The sequence below is a fragment of the Podarcis vaucheri genome (assembly GCF_965113315.1).
Source record: "Podarcis vaucheri genome assembly, chromosome: Z".
Classification (NCBI taxonomy): Eukaryota; Metazoa; Chordata; class Lepidosauria; order Squamata; family Lacertidae; genus Podarcis; species Podarcis vaucheri.
In genome coordinates, this window is record NC_138758.1 from 35,980,361 (window position 1) to 35,996,184 (window position 15,824).

At 45.4% G+C, this 15,824-nt stretch overlaps 1 protein-coding gene across 4 annotated transcripts in view; it reads left to right on the plus strand.

The window, feature by feature from the left end:
• Positions 1 to 15,824, plus strand: part of USP20 (ubiquitin specific peptidase 20) — a 43,153-nt gene that overhangs the window by 7,549 nt on the left and 19,780 nt on the right. For 3 of the 4 annotated variants that reach the window (XM_082207979.1, XM_082207977.1, XM_082207978.1), the window contains exons 8-16: positions 400 to 513; positions 1,412 to 1,490; positions 2,500 to 2,932; positions 6,562 to 6,699; positions 8,936 to 9,084; positions 10,445 to 10,620; positions 12,114 to 12,208; positions 14,439 to 14,472; positions 14,817 to 14,862. In XM_082207979.1, the coding sequence (XP_082064105.1) occupies positions 400 to 513; positions 1,412 to 1,490; positions 2,500 to 2,932; positions 6,562 to 6,699; positions 8,936 to 9,084; positions 10,445 to 10,620; positions 12,114 to 12,208; positions 14,439 to 14,472; positions 14,817 to 14,862 (1,264 nt within the window). The remainder of the gene's footprint in view (positions 1 to 399; positions 514 to 1,411; positions 1,491 to 2,499; positions 2,933 to 6,561; positions 6,700 to 8,935; positions 9,085 to 10,444; positions 10,621 to 12,113; positions 12,209 to 14,438; positions 14,473 to 14,816; positions 14,863 to 15,824) is intronic. The other variant, XM_082207980.1, reaches the window with a different exon arrangement.

Genomic DNA, 15,824 nt, shown 5'->3' on the forward strand with positions numbered 1-15,824 from the left:
CCACTACCTTCATCACCCTCCAGCCAGTATGTTTGACACTACAATTCCCATTATCCCCCAGCCAGCATATATGCCATTATAACACCCATCAACCCCCAACCAGTATGTGTTGCACTATAACTCCCATCAGCCCCCTATTAGTATGTTTGGCATGACAAAGCCCATCAACCCCCAAGCCAGCACGTTGTAGTCCAAAGCATCTGGATGTTGCACCAGCTTGGCAATGGCTGCTTGTAGGCCAGATCTGTTGGCTTCTTTGGGGCCAGGCAGATTTTTTTTTTAGCCACTTGGTCTCTTCCACCTTTTATTAAAGGCATCAATGTTTCCTCTTTCTCTCTGCCCCCAATTGAAGTTGTTGGATAAATCATAACCCACGTTTCTTTCTTGTCTTCCTATCAGTCCCCCACTCACTCAATTCTTCCTTGAGTGTGGTGGTCTCGTGCGCACTGACAAGAAGCCAGCACTTTGCAAAAGTTACCATAAGCTGATTTCCGAAGTGTGGCATAAGAAACGGTGAGTAAATCTAGGACACTGGCTGTAGGGACCACAGCTCACTGGTAGAGCACTTACTTTGCATGCAGAAGGTCCTAGTGTTGTTTTTTGTTTTTGTTTTTAAATAAGATTTTATTAAAGTTTTTTCACGATACAGTAAAATAAGAGAAACTAATCTAAATTAAAACAAAAGCAAAGAGAGAAAGAAAAAAGAAAACAATGAAGGAAAACAAAAAATAGAAGAAAGAAAAATAAGAGAAGAGAAGAAAAATAATAAGAATTACAGTGGACGCTAAGGTTGTGAATGTGATCCATGCGGGAGGCACGTTCACAACCCGCAGTGTTTGCAACCCGCAGCGCCACATCTGCGCCTGCTCAGGTCGCGATTTAGTGTTTTTGCTCATGCGTGAACGCTGAAACCCAGAAGTAACCTGTTCCGGTACTTCTGGGTTTGATAACGGTGCGCAACCTGAAAACATGCAGCCTGAAGCATCTGTAACCCAAGGTATGACTGTACTGATTTTCCATCTGTCAGTTACATAAAATACATTATTCAGAATATTCACTGTAGAATGACACCCAACTGATCTACATTCTGTTAGGCAATGCTTTCCCAGTCTTCTGACTCGGGTTCTGTTTCCAGTGGCATTCTAATTTTATGAAATATAATATTTAGGTAGGGCTGAGAAAAGACTTCCTGCCTGAAACTCTGGAGAGCTGATGCTAGTCTATAGACAATACTGAGCTATATAGACCAACGGTTTTTAAAGTAATTAGGTTTGTTTAAATAAACTCATCAGGGCCCAAAGCTATTAGGGGCTCTATGTACCACCTGTAACACCTTGAACTTGAAATTTATCTTGCACATCCCCAGAGATTCTATACATTTTCAACTTTGCTTTTTCTTCCCTAAAACCAGCCCAAGTTATGTTGTCCCCAGCAGCCTGTCGCATGGAATCAAGCTGGTCAACCCCATGTTTCGAGGGTACGCACAACAGGTGAGGCGGATGGCAAAGGGGCAATTCCAGATGTTTCTGATTCCCTTTTCTTGTTGCAGTAAGAAAACTATATCCTCCTGGGCTGTGAGAAGTTAAACAGCATCTGTTTCGGTTAGGGAGCTAAGGCAGAGACTGAGTTACTGATACAACATGTAGCCTTCCAGCAAGCAGGGGGTTCCATTTGCCATGAAGTATAATAGGGCAGGGGTGGGGAATCTTTTTAAGCTTGAGGGCCATATTACTTTCTGGGCAATCATCTGGGGGCCACATGCAATTTTGTCCCCCCCCCCAGTAATCACAAAACTTTTTGTGGGAGGATTGTACAGCATCTACTTTGCCTAAGAAAAGGCCCCAGGCTCAGTCCCTGGCATCTCCAAGTACAGATGCGATAGATCCTTGGAGAGCTACTGCCAGTCAGTGTAGACAATACTGAGCTTGATGGACTAACAGTTCAACAGTATAGGCAGGTTTTTATTTAATTCTTCCTTTCATTCAGAACCATGGGGGCTAGACTCTTACCCTTTTTTTTAAGGAAAAGGGCCATAACACATTGGTAAAGTACCTTCTTTGCATGCACCCCACCATCTTCAGGTACAGCTTGAAGAAGCCTCTGTCTGAAATACTGGAGATCTGCTGCCTGTAGAGTCAGAGTAGGGAATCTTTTTCAGCCTGAGTGTTGCATTTTCACATGGGGACCTTCTGAGGGCATATGCCAGTGGTTGGCAGAACAAAAGGCGTGATTCTTACTTTTGTACAGTGGGTTACACTCCAGCCACAGATAGAAGCCAAAGCTTTCTACACTCCTCCTCTCTCCCCACATCTTCCATCCATATTCCCACCGGGGGGGAGCACAAGAAGAGGGGGCAGAGCAGGGCTGTTGGACGGCAAGTCCTGGGGAGAGGGGGTGTGACCGAGAAAGAGGCTGAATAAAGAGCTCTAGAGGGCTGCATTTGGCCCCCACGCCCGAAGTGCTCCATACAATATTTTCTTCTCTGCGCCCTCACCCCAGGACACCCAAGAATTCCTACGCTGCTTGATGGATCAGCTCCACGAAGAGCTGAAGGAGCCAGTCATGGCCGAGACCCGGGACTCCGACTTGAGTGACATGGAAGACAAGCGGGAGTGTGACCGCAGCCCCTCGGAGGATGAGTTCCTCTCCTGTGACTCAAGCAGTGACCGGGGCGAAGGGGATGGGCAGAGCAAAACTGGGAGCTCCCTGGCAGAGGCTGAACTGCTGATCCAGGACGAGGCTGGGCGGGGAATTTCTGAAAAGGAGCGGATGAAGGACCGGAAGTTCTCGTGTAGCCACCGGCGGAGCAACTCAGAACAAGTGGATGAAGATGCTGATGTTGACACCTCTGTGACAGCAGTGGATGGCAGGGCTTCCCCAGAAGCGCTCCCTCCTTCCACACCTCATCCAGCAAGCCCCTCTAGGACCCCAGGTACTCCACGACAGGTTCAGTGTGCAATGCTCTTCGCACCTGTGCCTGAACCTTGGAAGCTGCATCTCTCATACGTACCTTCATTCATATTTTTTTACTAGTTTTAGGGAAGGGCCATAGCTCAGTGGTACAGCATCTCATTGAAAGGGGGGTCTAACTTCCCTAGGAGAACTTTACTCCTGAGGAGTCCTCGTGTATAGTAGGACACTGGATTTTGCATTTGAAGTGTCTACTTTCCCTTGGACTTGGGACTTGATTGGCCTTGATGCCAGAGGCTGAACTAACTCTGGGTGCAGACAGCCCACCCTGCTTTGGCCTTGTTGTAGGATCTCTGCTCCTTACCCCCATATGGAGCTTGGCTCAGGGCTAGGAGTAAGGCTGTGGCCTCCTGGTCCTCCCTTGATGAGGAATCTCTCTCTTTTTTTAAAATAATATTTATTAAAAGTTTCAGGATTACAGAAAAGAAGAAAAAATAGGAAACAACACTACAATACATAAAAAAGCATAAAAACCAATACAACAATACAACAAAAAGAAAAAAAACACAAATCCCATATTGCATATCTTTAACTTCCATTTGCTTGTTTCATTGACCTCCTCATACCTCCCTTTTTGTATTCTAGTTTAATTAGTTATTTCAGCAAATTCTTTCCATCTTTCTCAATTTTTATTGAATAATTTATCTTAACAATTTAACCTATTAATTAACTCAGCAAATCCTTTCCATCTTTCCCCATATTCTGTTATTCAAATTGCCTTGATTTATTTAACCTTATCTTACCGTAAAATACCTTAGAGCTTGAAACTTAATACTCATTTATACATGACTCCTTATATCATTTCTGCTAAAGCCATATAGTTTCATTCCAACATTTTCCCTAATATTCATTAATTTTAGGCTAATTCCCTAAATAAAATTTTTTTCTTTACAAATTTTCTTCCAATCTTCATCCAACGTCTCTTCTTCCTGGTCTTGGGTCATGTCAGTCCTTACTGTCCATTCCATCTAGTCCATCAATCTTATGTCCGAGGCTCTTAAGTCTCTTCCATGTCCCTTCTGCAGATCTTCTTCTTGTTTATACCTGCACTTTTCCTTGTCTTTTGTTGGTCTCTTTCTTAATTTCTTTCCTTTCTCATTGAGGAGTAGGTCTCTGGGAGGTTCCAGCCCAAAATTATCTCCATCTCCCTTCATCAAACCAGCCCATTCTCCACAGTCCCACTCCCCACAGTCATCAATGTAATCCAAAAAATATTTAAGAGCATATTTCAAAGTCCCTCCGAAGTTAAGAACCTCCTCAGCTCCAGACTCCCCCTGGCCCACTCCAACTTCAGTCTTCAAAAACAGCGGCTTATGCTCCTGCAGGGCCTCGGATCTCTCCATTTGTATTATTTGAGGTGCAACCGCAACCTCCTCCATTATCTTCTGCACTTGCACTTGCCCAATCAATACAGGTTCCTGAGTTGGTCCCTGAACGGTTTCTGTATCAGTATTCCCTGTTTGTCCACAGTTATTGACCACAACAGTCATCAAATCCGTTTTCTCATTCATCAAATCCATCTTCTCATGCATCTGTTCCAACAAAGCACTTGTCTTGCATAGAGCAAGCACCAAAACTTCCTCCCAGCACATTTTTATTCAAGGTCAAAAGGACTGGTCCCAAGATCTTAATCTCACAGCTGTAAAGTCCTCAAGTAGACTGCAGCAACAATTTAACAAGCTCCCTCTAGAGGAGACAATTTCTATTTGTATCCATCTTTTTAAGGCAAGTCCAACAAAGGAAAATTACTTTCATTTTCCAGATATTTTGTTTCTTTAGAATGCAAAAGGCAACATTGGAATCAGTTTATTTCTCTTCTTTAGCTATCTGTCAAAGTGTTCCATTCACAGTCAGTGAACATCTCCAACAATTTCTGTCTCTGACACCCCGTTCCCAGGTTTGAGACGGTGGAAACTTATTTTTCTTTACTCCCTCTCCTGCAGGCTTAAACAAAGTCCCCCCCCCTTTTCTCCTGCTTCCAAGGGGGTTTTAGTGGTTATAAATGAAGGAAATTTAGACTTTTATAAATGACTTTCCAGGCTTTAGCTTACAAGGTTTTTGCTTCAGTCTATATACAAAAAGCGGAAGGCGGACTTCCTGTTTTGAACCTTCCCGCTTCGGTGCCAAATTAGGATATTTCTTGATCCAATTTTCCGTTTCTACTCACGGGTACTTGTTTTAAATCCAATTGTCCACAGGAAAAAGTCAGCGCTGTCCGCAATGGCTGTGCGGCTTCACTCCATGAAAATAGCAATCAGTTCGCAGCACCGCGCCGCTCACCCCACTTCACTCCAGAGCCCTGAAATGGGGTTCCCCGTGAGTAGGGGAGGCGCTCCTGGTGCCCTGCCGAACCCCACGTTTCCAGGCTTCCTCCGCCTGGGATTTCTAGCGGGTCCCCACCTTCGCCGCGGCGGGAAGACCCAGTTTCCACGGAGCCAGTTCCTCCGGTCGGAGGAACTCCGCCATTCGCCGATGGCGCTAACCCGGAAGTCCAGCCCTTGATGAGGAATCTCATAGCTGAAGTAGACTGTGGCTACATTTGGAAATTTGTTTGTTTGTTGCACTTGCATCCTGCCTTTTTCTCCAAAGCGTTCAAGGTGACATACATGCTTTCCCCCCTCCTTCTCTAAACCCCACAACAAATATTGTGACGTAGTCGAAACAAAATAAAAAAAAAATCCTTCCAGTAGCACCTTAGAGACCAACTAAGTTTGTTATGGGTATGAGCTTTCGTGTGCATGCACACTTCTTCAGATATGCACACAAATGCACGTGAAAGCTCATACCAATAAGTTGGTCTCTAAGGTGCTGCTGGAAGGATTTTTTTTAATTTTGTTTCTACTATGACAGACGAACACAGCTACCTACCTGTAACTAGAATTGTGACGTAGGTTAGGGTGAGTGGAAGTGCCTAGCTCTAAGTCACCCAGTGTGCTTCTTGGCCAAGTGGGGATTTGTACTCTGGTCTCCCAGGTGCTAGGCTGACACCCCAGTATGAGCACTATGGCCACTACTCTTTCTCGTTGCTTCTCACTCCTTGCATGCAGATCAGTCCCTAACCCCGGAGAAAGAGGGGAAATGCGTGCACCTTTCCCCAGGGATCTGGTTGCAAGTTAGATCCGGGAGAATTAATCTGAGCCTTTGAAAGCCCATAGAGCTGAAATAGGAAGTGGGAAAGAGTGTCACTCTTTCCCTCTTCTTCCTTCAACTCTATATACTTTCCCAGGGAGAAGAAGGTTAACTGTCCCACCACTCCGTGCCCAAATGGGCAGTGAATGGGGAAGCTCAGAGGCCTTTTAGGCACCAGGGAAGGACCTCAACAATACCATGAGGCATCACATGGCGACCCCTGAACTAGAGGGTCAGGCTGGAAGAACTATGCCTGTCTTGCTAAAGCCATAATATCCCCACCTTCTGCCATGAGTAGAAGGTGCTCAAGTGCTTAGTAGCCAATCTGAGAAGTAAATTAAATAAAAAACAACTGGGGCTGAGTTGGTGCCCAGAGATGAGGGATTGGCTGGCTGATTTTGTCAGACAAAACTTGTGTTCCAGTCCTCTCCACAGGCAATTTGTTTCCTTTCCTTGCAACAGAACCAGACAATGATGCCTACACACGCTGCTCCTCTCGGCCCTGCAGCCCCGTTCATCACGAAGTGCATTCCAAGCTCTCGAGCAGCCCCCCACGCTCAAGCCCTGTGCGGCTGGGATCCTCCTATGTGCTGAAAAAGGGTAAGTCCAGGAAGCTTCCAGGTTGAGCTGCTTCTGTGGTAGTTGTTTTCTCTATAAGAACATAAGAAGATCTCTACTGGACCAGACCAGTGGGCCCACATAGTCTAGCATCCTGTTCTCACAGTGGCCAACCAGATGCCCGTGGGACTCCCTCAAGCAGGAACCCAGCACAAAAGCTCTCACCTAGTATTCAGAAGCATTACTGCCTCTGAACATGAAGGCAAAGCATAGCCGTCGCTAGTCTCCTCCTCCATCTCCTCCATGAATTTGTCCAATCCTCTTTCAAAGCCATCTAATCTGGTGGCCATCACTGCCTCCTATGGGAGAGAGTTACGTAGTTTAACTATGTGTTATTCATCTCCTGAGGGCATCCTACTTGTTCTTTATGTGGACCCCACCTCCCATTCAATCCCCTCCATCTGTGCAGAGTTTCTATGATAGTATTCCAAAGAGAACTGGTGAGGCGATTACCAACATCAATGCCCAAACCTTTAAATGAATGAATAAATCTCTATTTGCGTCAGCCATTGGCCATAGCAATAAAACAACAATACAATATACAAAGAATAGAAATAAAAAGTCAGTTATATAAAATACATTTTAGGGCTTTGAATCAATAGTCAAATAGTGGATCTTATTCTGATTGCCCCAGCTAAAAACCTTGCAACCTTTGCTGTCACCTGCTCATCTTGATCTGCCAAGAGAAAGGACACTGTGGCAGTGGTTGGGTGACCCGGAATGGACAATTAAAGAGGTGTGATAACTTCATTCCTCAAGTCTTTATAAAGAGTGCAAGCCAGAAGGGCATGTGCCACTGATTCGGTACTGCCATCTCCACAGGAACATAAGCGTTTGTCGTGTGGAATCTGTTGGAATTGCCCCTCAAGTACAGCCAAGGGCAATATATTCAATCTTGCAAGGGTAAAAGCGCGCCTGTATTTTAGAATTGCTAGGTTATGCAGATAGTGTGCCAGAGAGTTGAAATGGGAAGGTAGAAAACAGTCATACCATGGGCAAAATTTCCTTATTGTGGCTAAGTTGTTCTGACGCTCAATATCACTTACGCGCTGACAAATTAAACTGTTTGCTTTACTAAAACCCAAAGTGAGTAGCTGTTGTAGTGATAAACCAAAAGAGTGAAGTTTTTGATAGACAATTTTAGTTCAGGCGCTCTTGTGATAATCTTGTAGCACTAGGGATATTAGACTGGGGTGATTTGAGTTTAGGCAAAGCCAATAGTTAAGTGTCCTACACCAGATCCGTAATTCTACCGAGGGAAGATCAGCAAACCTATAAAACTGTTTGGCTGCCAGTTCATTTCTGGGTACAAAGTACTCACTCCAGTGTTCAAAGTTCTAAAAGATCCAGGCCCATATTTTCTGAGAGACCGCCTCCTTTCCTTACAGAACCTCCTGGGGGCCCTTTCATCTTCCATTAGGAAGAACTTTCTGATAGTAATAGCAGTTTGATGGTGGAATAGACTCCCTCAGGAGGTTGTGGACTCTCCTTCATTGGAGGCTTTTAGGCAAAGTTTGGATGGTCATCTATAATGGATGCTTTAGCTGAAATCCTTGCGAGGGGTTGGACTAGATGACTCTTGAGGCCCCTTCCAGCTCTACAGTTCTCTAATTCTGTGCTTCTTGGTAGTTCCACCTCCTTCAGAACGTTGGGGTAGTAGTGGCATCCTGGGTGAGGGCCTTCTTTGAGGCAGCCCCTAAATTGAGGGATTCCTTCCGCACAGAGGTGAGTCTAGCTTCTTTGCTATACAGCTTTCAGCAAAGACACACCTCTTTACCCTGGCTTTTGACACCCAAGATGTGTGTTTTCAGGACCCACCCTGTTTCTGTGAATGTGATGTGTTTTAACTGTTCTCAGTTCTGAATTTTAAATTATAGCCAGTCCTGGGACCTGCTGGTGAAAGGGTGTGTGATATAAATTTGTTGTTGTTGATTAATTGGCATCACACTGCCCTTAACAAACCCAACTTCCATTTGAGAGGGACCACATCCTGGCAAACAGCAGAGCTGGCCCTGAATCAGGGATGTGAGGTCCATTAAGACACATTTGAGATGTGTGTTTTCGGGACCCACTCTGTTCCTCTATATTGTAATCTCTTTCAACTGTTCTCAATCCTGAATTTTAAATTGTTGTAACCTGCCCTGGGACCTGCTGGGAAAGGGGGGGGGGGCAGTAAATGTAATAACAATAGTAGTAAAAATACAATCTCCTTCCTCAGCTCAGATGTTGACTTCCAGCAAGAAGAAGAAGGAGGTCCGTTACCGCAGCGTCATCTCTGACATCTTTGACGGCTCCATCCTCAGCCTGGTCCAGTGCCTCACCTGTGACCGAGTGCGTTCCCTTACTGCTGCTGATCCAGGGAAAATGGCAAGAGGCCCACACTTTCCAAATCCCCTCCTCCTCCTCTGGTGGGGGGTGGGGGAGCCTTTGGTTTGAACATCTATGCCAAGTCAGATCACTGGCCCCTTTTAGCAAAGCAGGGCCTGCTCCAGGAGTGGGGAGGCTCAGGCCAAGGGGCCCAGTGTGCCCCCCACCTGTCTACCTAGCCCTCAAGACTCACCTCAGGCCGCACATCCGTAGGCCATTCCTCCTCTTATTAGCCTCCTTGAGTTCTTTTGCATGTCTGAGAGAAAGAGAGAGATGTGTGTAGAAATCACTGACTTTTTCTGATGTGGCCTGCTCCACAAGGCAGAACCATGAAATCCCCTTTTCTCCCAGAGGTTCCTTCAATATGTTAGCCTGGTTGTGCTTTGAAGGCTCTCCTTCAACTCCTTTTATACAGCCCCGACCGCCTGACCACATAATGAGGAGATGGATCGCAGCTAATCGGTCCAGCTCACATTCTGATCTCCAGCTAAAAGACCATGGGCAGTGGCTTCTGTCCCTTTACTTGCTTTTGCATCTGGCCCTGCCCACTGCTGGCATGTGGCCCTCAGAAGGTCGCCCATGAGAATATATAGCCCACGTGCTGAAAAAGGCTCCCCACTCCTAGGGTGGATCTAAACACAGGAAAAAACCGCTATAAATAAGTCAGAAATTAGATAGTTATAACAAAAGAAATCCCTATGGAAAACCGCATTTTAAAATTTCCTGCTCTCTGGTGTCATCTGGTGTTGCACATTTATAACACATTCAGGTTGCTGTTTCTTTACTAATGTAGCTGAGTCCCTAGTCTGCTCATTTGTGTATTCTCCAGAACCCCTGGAAATGTCCCAGTCTTGCAATCCACAATCTTTTAGGAATCACATGTGGGAAGAGAGCTTTCCCACCCATTCCCTGCTTGCTGTCTTCCCAGAGGCATATGGTTGGCTACTGTTAGAATGGAATGCTGGAATAGATGAGCTGTTGGCCTGATCTAGCAAAGCTCAAGTTTTCTCCCTTCACTGTCAATGTCTATATGCCTCTGAATACCAGTTGCTTGAAATTGCAGGTGGGGAGAGCTCTGCTGTTGCGCTTAGATCCTGTTTGCAGGCTTTGCATTGGGGCACCTGGTTGGCCCCTGTGAGAACAGGATGCTGGACTAGGTGGGCCATTGGTCTGATCCAGCAGGGCTCTTCCGATGCTGTTCTGTTTAAGGTTTTTAGCGAAGCCTGCAAACAGAACACAAGCCCAACCACACCTCCAAACTTCCAGTTACACCAGCAGCTGGTTTTCAGGAGGGTACTGCCTCTGAGATAGTGGCCACCAGCCACTGACATCCTCCGTTTTCCTCCTGTGGTGCCTCCAGGTGTCCACCACTGTGGAGACATTCCAGGACTTGTCGCTTCCCATCCCTGGGAAGGAGGACTTGGCCAAGCTGCACTCTGCCATTTACCAGAATGTGCCAGCCAAGACAGGAGCCTGTGGGGATAACTATGCTGCCTCGCAGGGCTGGATCGCCTTCATCATGGAGTATATCCGGAGGTGAGCAGGCTGCAGAAGCACCTTTTCAGGTATTGGAGTTGTGGGAGGGACAAAGTTCAGCCAGGTGCGTTCAAGATGAAAACGAGGGGAAAACATGTCTCATTTATTTCATAAAATTTATACCCTGCTTGATTGTAAAAAACAACAACCCTCAAAGCAGTTTACCAAAGATAAAACATAAAACTGTGAAAATTTTTCAATCCAGACCAAGAATGGCTGTAGCTGTTGAACCAGCTGCAGTTAGTATAAGGCACTTCTAGTCACTGAGGCTACCTGAGTCTCTAGTAACAGAGCTGGATCCAGAACATCTCCAAACTGCAAACTTGCTTGTTCGAGGGGCGTGCAACTCCATTCAGGGTAGACAGCTGACCAATTTCTTGACATGGGAGCTATTTACCTAAAGTGCCTCCATCTTGCCAGAATTCAAGCTCAGCTTGTTGTTCCTCATCCATTCCACCACTGTGTTCAGGAAATGGGACTACACATCCCCTCCTGATTCAGATCTTATGGAGAATGGGAGTTGAGTGTTGTCAGCACACTGATGGCACCTCACCCCTAAACTCCTGAGAACCGCTTGCAACAGCTTCATGTAGATATTAAATAGCACAGGAGATAAGATAGTCCACTATAACACTCCATAACACAGCCAGGGGCTGAAATACACTCTCCCAATGCTGCTTTCTGGACTCACTCCTGAAGGTAGGATTGGAACCACTGTAATACAGTGCCCCCAGTTCCCATTCCCGGAGCTGGTCCAAGAGAATACAGTGGTTGATGGTGTCAAAAGTCAATGAAAGATCAAGAAGCAGGAACAAAGTCATACTCCCCCTGTCCTGCTCTTTACAAAGGTCATCAATTCAGGGCAACCAAGATCACCTCAGTTCTGACTGCCAGGCCTGAATCCACATTGGAATGGATCTAAATAATCTGTGTCCTCCCAAAATGCCTGGGGTGAAGCCAGATGCAAAATGCTTGCTTGGGGGCAGAGCCAAATGCCGACAGCACCCCCATGAACCACACACTGGAATGTCCTGCAGGTAACAAGAGCAAATCTGAATCTGACTTCCTGGATGTAGGGACATAGGAAGCTGCCTTGGGCAGGGTCCAAACCATCAGTTCCCCCAGTTCACTGTTGGTAAGGTTGAGTGGCAGCAGCACTCCAGGGTTTTCTGGCAGGGGCTTTTCTCAGCCCTACCTCCAGGTGCCAGGAATCCTTCTGCATGCAAAGTGTTTGCTCTGCTACAGAGCTTTGGCCCATTCCATGATAGAACTGGCTAGAGGAGCCAGTAATGGTAATGCCCATGTTTTACATGTGAAGAGTGTAAAGGCTGAGAGAGAAGCAAATAGTATGAGGCTCACCACTATAGAGACATGTAATAGTATAATGTTCTATATATTATATAAACATTTACTATTTTATTTGTTATGCTTTTTGGAGTCAATAACTCCCTGTGAGTCAGCCCTGAATAATACCCTCCTTGCTCCTCCTACAGGTTTGTGGTGTCCTGCATCCCCAGCTGGTTTTGGGGCCCGGTGGTCACCCTGGAGGACTGTCTTGCTGCCTTCTTTGCTGCAGATGAGCTGAAAGGTGTGTTGGCCAGGAAGGAGGCCAAGATGTTTGTTTCTTTTTATTAAATGTCTTGCCCTTTGCCCCTAAGACTGTTAACAACTGCAAAACAAGAAAAAGTATAAAAGCCATCAAAGGCAGTTCCACGTATTAAAAAAAGAAAGAAAAACAGTTCTGTATATAAGAGCTCCCATATAGACTGAATGCAGATTCTACTTAAAAGGTATGTGAAATTGTTTAAAATAGCCGTCAGAATTTAAAACCACAACTCCCATCAGCGTCAGCCAGCATGGCCAGCAGCCAGGGATTAGGGGAGTAGTTGTCCAACTTCATTTGGAGGGCACGGCATTTGGCTGTCCCTGAGGAGGGCAATACTGGGCTAGATGGGCCAGTAGTCTTCCTATCTTAATATCTGAAAGGCTGTAGATCAGTGGTAGAGTATCTGCTTTGCATGCAGAAGGGTCCCTGGTGATGGGAGTTGGTAAGAGGATATATTAATTATAGTTAATCCTCTACTAACAGACCCACATGTGTGGGTTAATGAACAAAGGAAAAACGGCTGGTGCTTGTTTTTAAAACACAGGGCCAGCAAACAAGAGTATTAAATCCAATCATTAGGCAGATTAATGAAGCATAGGAATAGGCTATTGAACCTTCTTTCCTTCTATTCAGCTGCATGTAACAGCTGACCCCCATTTACCCCCTTTTCAGTGAAACAGACAATGGACTGCAAAGGAAGTTTAAAAAGCCTTACTAGGTCTCCGACATGCATCTTTCCTTATACAAGAACAATAAAATAATTCAGCTAATGATATTCTTTGTGTTACAGGAATTATAAAGTCTCATATATATAAATCATATGTTCATAAATCTACAAGGCAAACCACATGTCTGAAATAGTACAGGAGAGCAATCCTGAAGCCATTTTGACTCTTCAGTGACCTCAGATATTTTCTGCAATGAGGAAGGAAATGGGAAAAACCTCCTCATTGTCTCTTTGTTCACAAATCCTGTCTTAAGGGTGTATTTGTGCATGAATAGGACCTGGATTCAGGAACTAGGTATTTAGCATCTCAAAAGGAATGGCCGGGCTTCCTAGGTAACGCAATCAAGTGACCATTATCAGTATCCGAGCCAGACAGGATTTCTGTGGTAGACCGCCCAAGTGATGTATTTCTGCTGTAGACTGCTGCCTCCTGTGATGTATGTATAATGTTTTGGAGGATGGTCTTGAGCTACAGGGACGCGGGTGGCGCTGTGGGCTAAAGCCTCAGCGCCTAGGGCTTGCCGATCGAAAGGTCGGCGGTTCGAATCCCTGCGGCGGGGTGCGCTCCCGCTGCTCGGTCCCAGCGCCTGCCCACCTAGCAGTTCGAAAGCACCCCCGGGTGCAAGTAGATAAATAGGTACCGCTTACCAGCGGGAAGGTAAACGGCGTTCCGTGTGCGGCTCTGGCTCGCCAGATGCAGCTTTGTCACGCTGGCCATGTGACCCGGAAGTGTCTCCGGACAGCGCTGGCCCCCGGCCTATAGATGTGAGATGGGCGCACAAACCCCACAGTCTGTCAAGACTGGCCCGTTCGGTACCTTTACCTTTACCTTGAGCTACAGGGTGGGCAATTTCAAGAGTCTATATAAGGGCTTACTCACATCCTATGGGTGGTGAGTGGGGACCCTGTTGCAACTGTTTAATAAAGATCAGGCTTACTAGCTGCTTTGCTTCTCAGTATTCTCTGGTTGGCCTCTGTTATTTTCTTCTACCAATAGAGAACCTACTTAAGGACTCTATATGGGCTCTTGGATACCCCATAAAGGAATAGAATCGTTAGGTTTGAGTGCAAATCTCCCACACCTGGTTCATTCCAACTCTGGAACCCTGGAGGGCTGTTGCTAGTCAGTGTAGATAATACTCAGTTAGATGGACCAATGGCCAGAGTCAGCATAAGGCAGCTTCCTATACAGTGGTACCTCGGGTTAAGAACTTAATTCATTCCAGAGGTCCGTTCTTAACCTGAAACTGTTCTTAACCTGAGGTACCACTTTAGCTAATGGGTCCTCCCGCTGCTGCTACGCAATTTCTGTTCTCATCCTGAAGCAAAGTTCTTAACCCGAGGTACTATTTCTGGGTTAGTGTAGTCTGTAACCTGAAGCGTCTGTAACCTGAGGTACCACTGTATTCATATCTGCTTCTTTGCTCTGTGCAACAGATTGGATAAAGTGCTTCCCTCCACCCTCTTTCATTTTTCTTCCTGTAGGTGACAACATGTACAGTTGTGAACGATGTAAAAAGTAAGTCCCTGGCTCCTTTTTTAGTGTTTTGAATACCACCCTACTCTGCCTTTTATTTTATTTGTTTATTAAATTCCTGTACTGCCCTTCATACAAAGATCACAAGGTGGTTCAAACCTAAAAATACAAACTCAGAACACAAAATACATAAAATAGCAAAAACAAAAACCAACCAATAACACACACCCCTCCCTTAAGAGGGCCATAGACTGTTAATCAGCCAAAGGCCTGGTTACAGTGGGTTGGTTTATGTGGGGAGAGGTGGTCCTTGTTGGGATTTGCAGATTAATAAATATTCCAGATGGCCAATCCACTCTTCTCCCCCCCCCCCTTTTCTTCCCTAGGCTGCGGAATGGAGTCAAGTACTGCAAAGTTCTCCGGCTCCCTGAGGTAAGCAGATAAAGCCATGTTGGTTTATATCCTGAGACAGCGACCTCTTCATTCGGCGCAGTGAGCAAATTGGAGATGAAAGTTATTCTGATGTGGCCCTTATTTTCACTTTTGAAAAGAGAGAATAGTCCTTTATTCACTTCTTCATCCAGCGTAATTTACATAAAGTGAGTTGTAGCTAATTTGTTGAGTGCACGCACATTGAATGCAGAAGGTCCTGATTTTTAATAAAAGGAACCATGTTAACATTCTATGGCTTTTTAAATGTATCTATGGGAGGAGATTTATTGGTTTGTTTTTGCTTTTGTTTTGTTATGCATTTTGTATTCTCATTTTGTATTTTTCCGTTGTGAACCACCCTGGTATCTTCGGATGAAGGGCGGTATGCAACTTTAATAAATAATCATAATAATATAGCTGGAGGATATTATTTGGAGGTAATAAGCCTCTGAATGCTAGTAGCTGAGAACCACAGGTGGGGAAATTGCTGTTGCATTTGGGTCCTGCTTGTGTGTTTCCCATTGGGGCATCTGGCTGGTCACTGTTCAAGTTCAGTTCGATTTATTGTGTTTAGCGAGCAGCCAATACACACATAAAAATAATAATAACAAGAATACTGCTAATAATAATGGTTTACATTTCTTCTCCCTGACCTTTACAGGCTAAATCATTTCCCATCCCTTCTTTAAGTTTTATTACACAAATTTGTAAAGCCTTTTGGCAATAAATTTGGGTGTTCTAAAGGATATATACCTCTCTACATCAGACAACAAAAAGCAGGTCTTTGCAAGAGACGTCCTTCCCTTCTGCAATCTTAACAATGGGTGGATCACCCACCCCACTCACACATGAAAACAAAGACCACCACGTTGTTGTTTAGTCGTGTCTGACTCTTCATGACCCCATGGACCAGAGCACGCCAGGCCCTCCTGTCTTCCACTGCCTCCCGCAGTTTGGTCAGA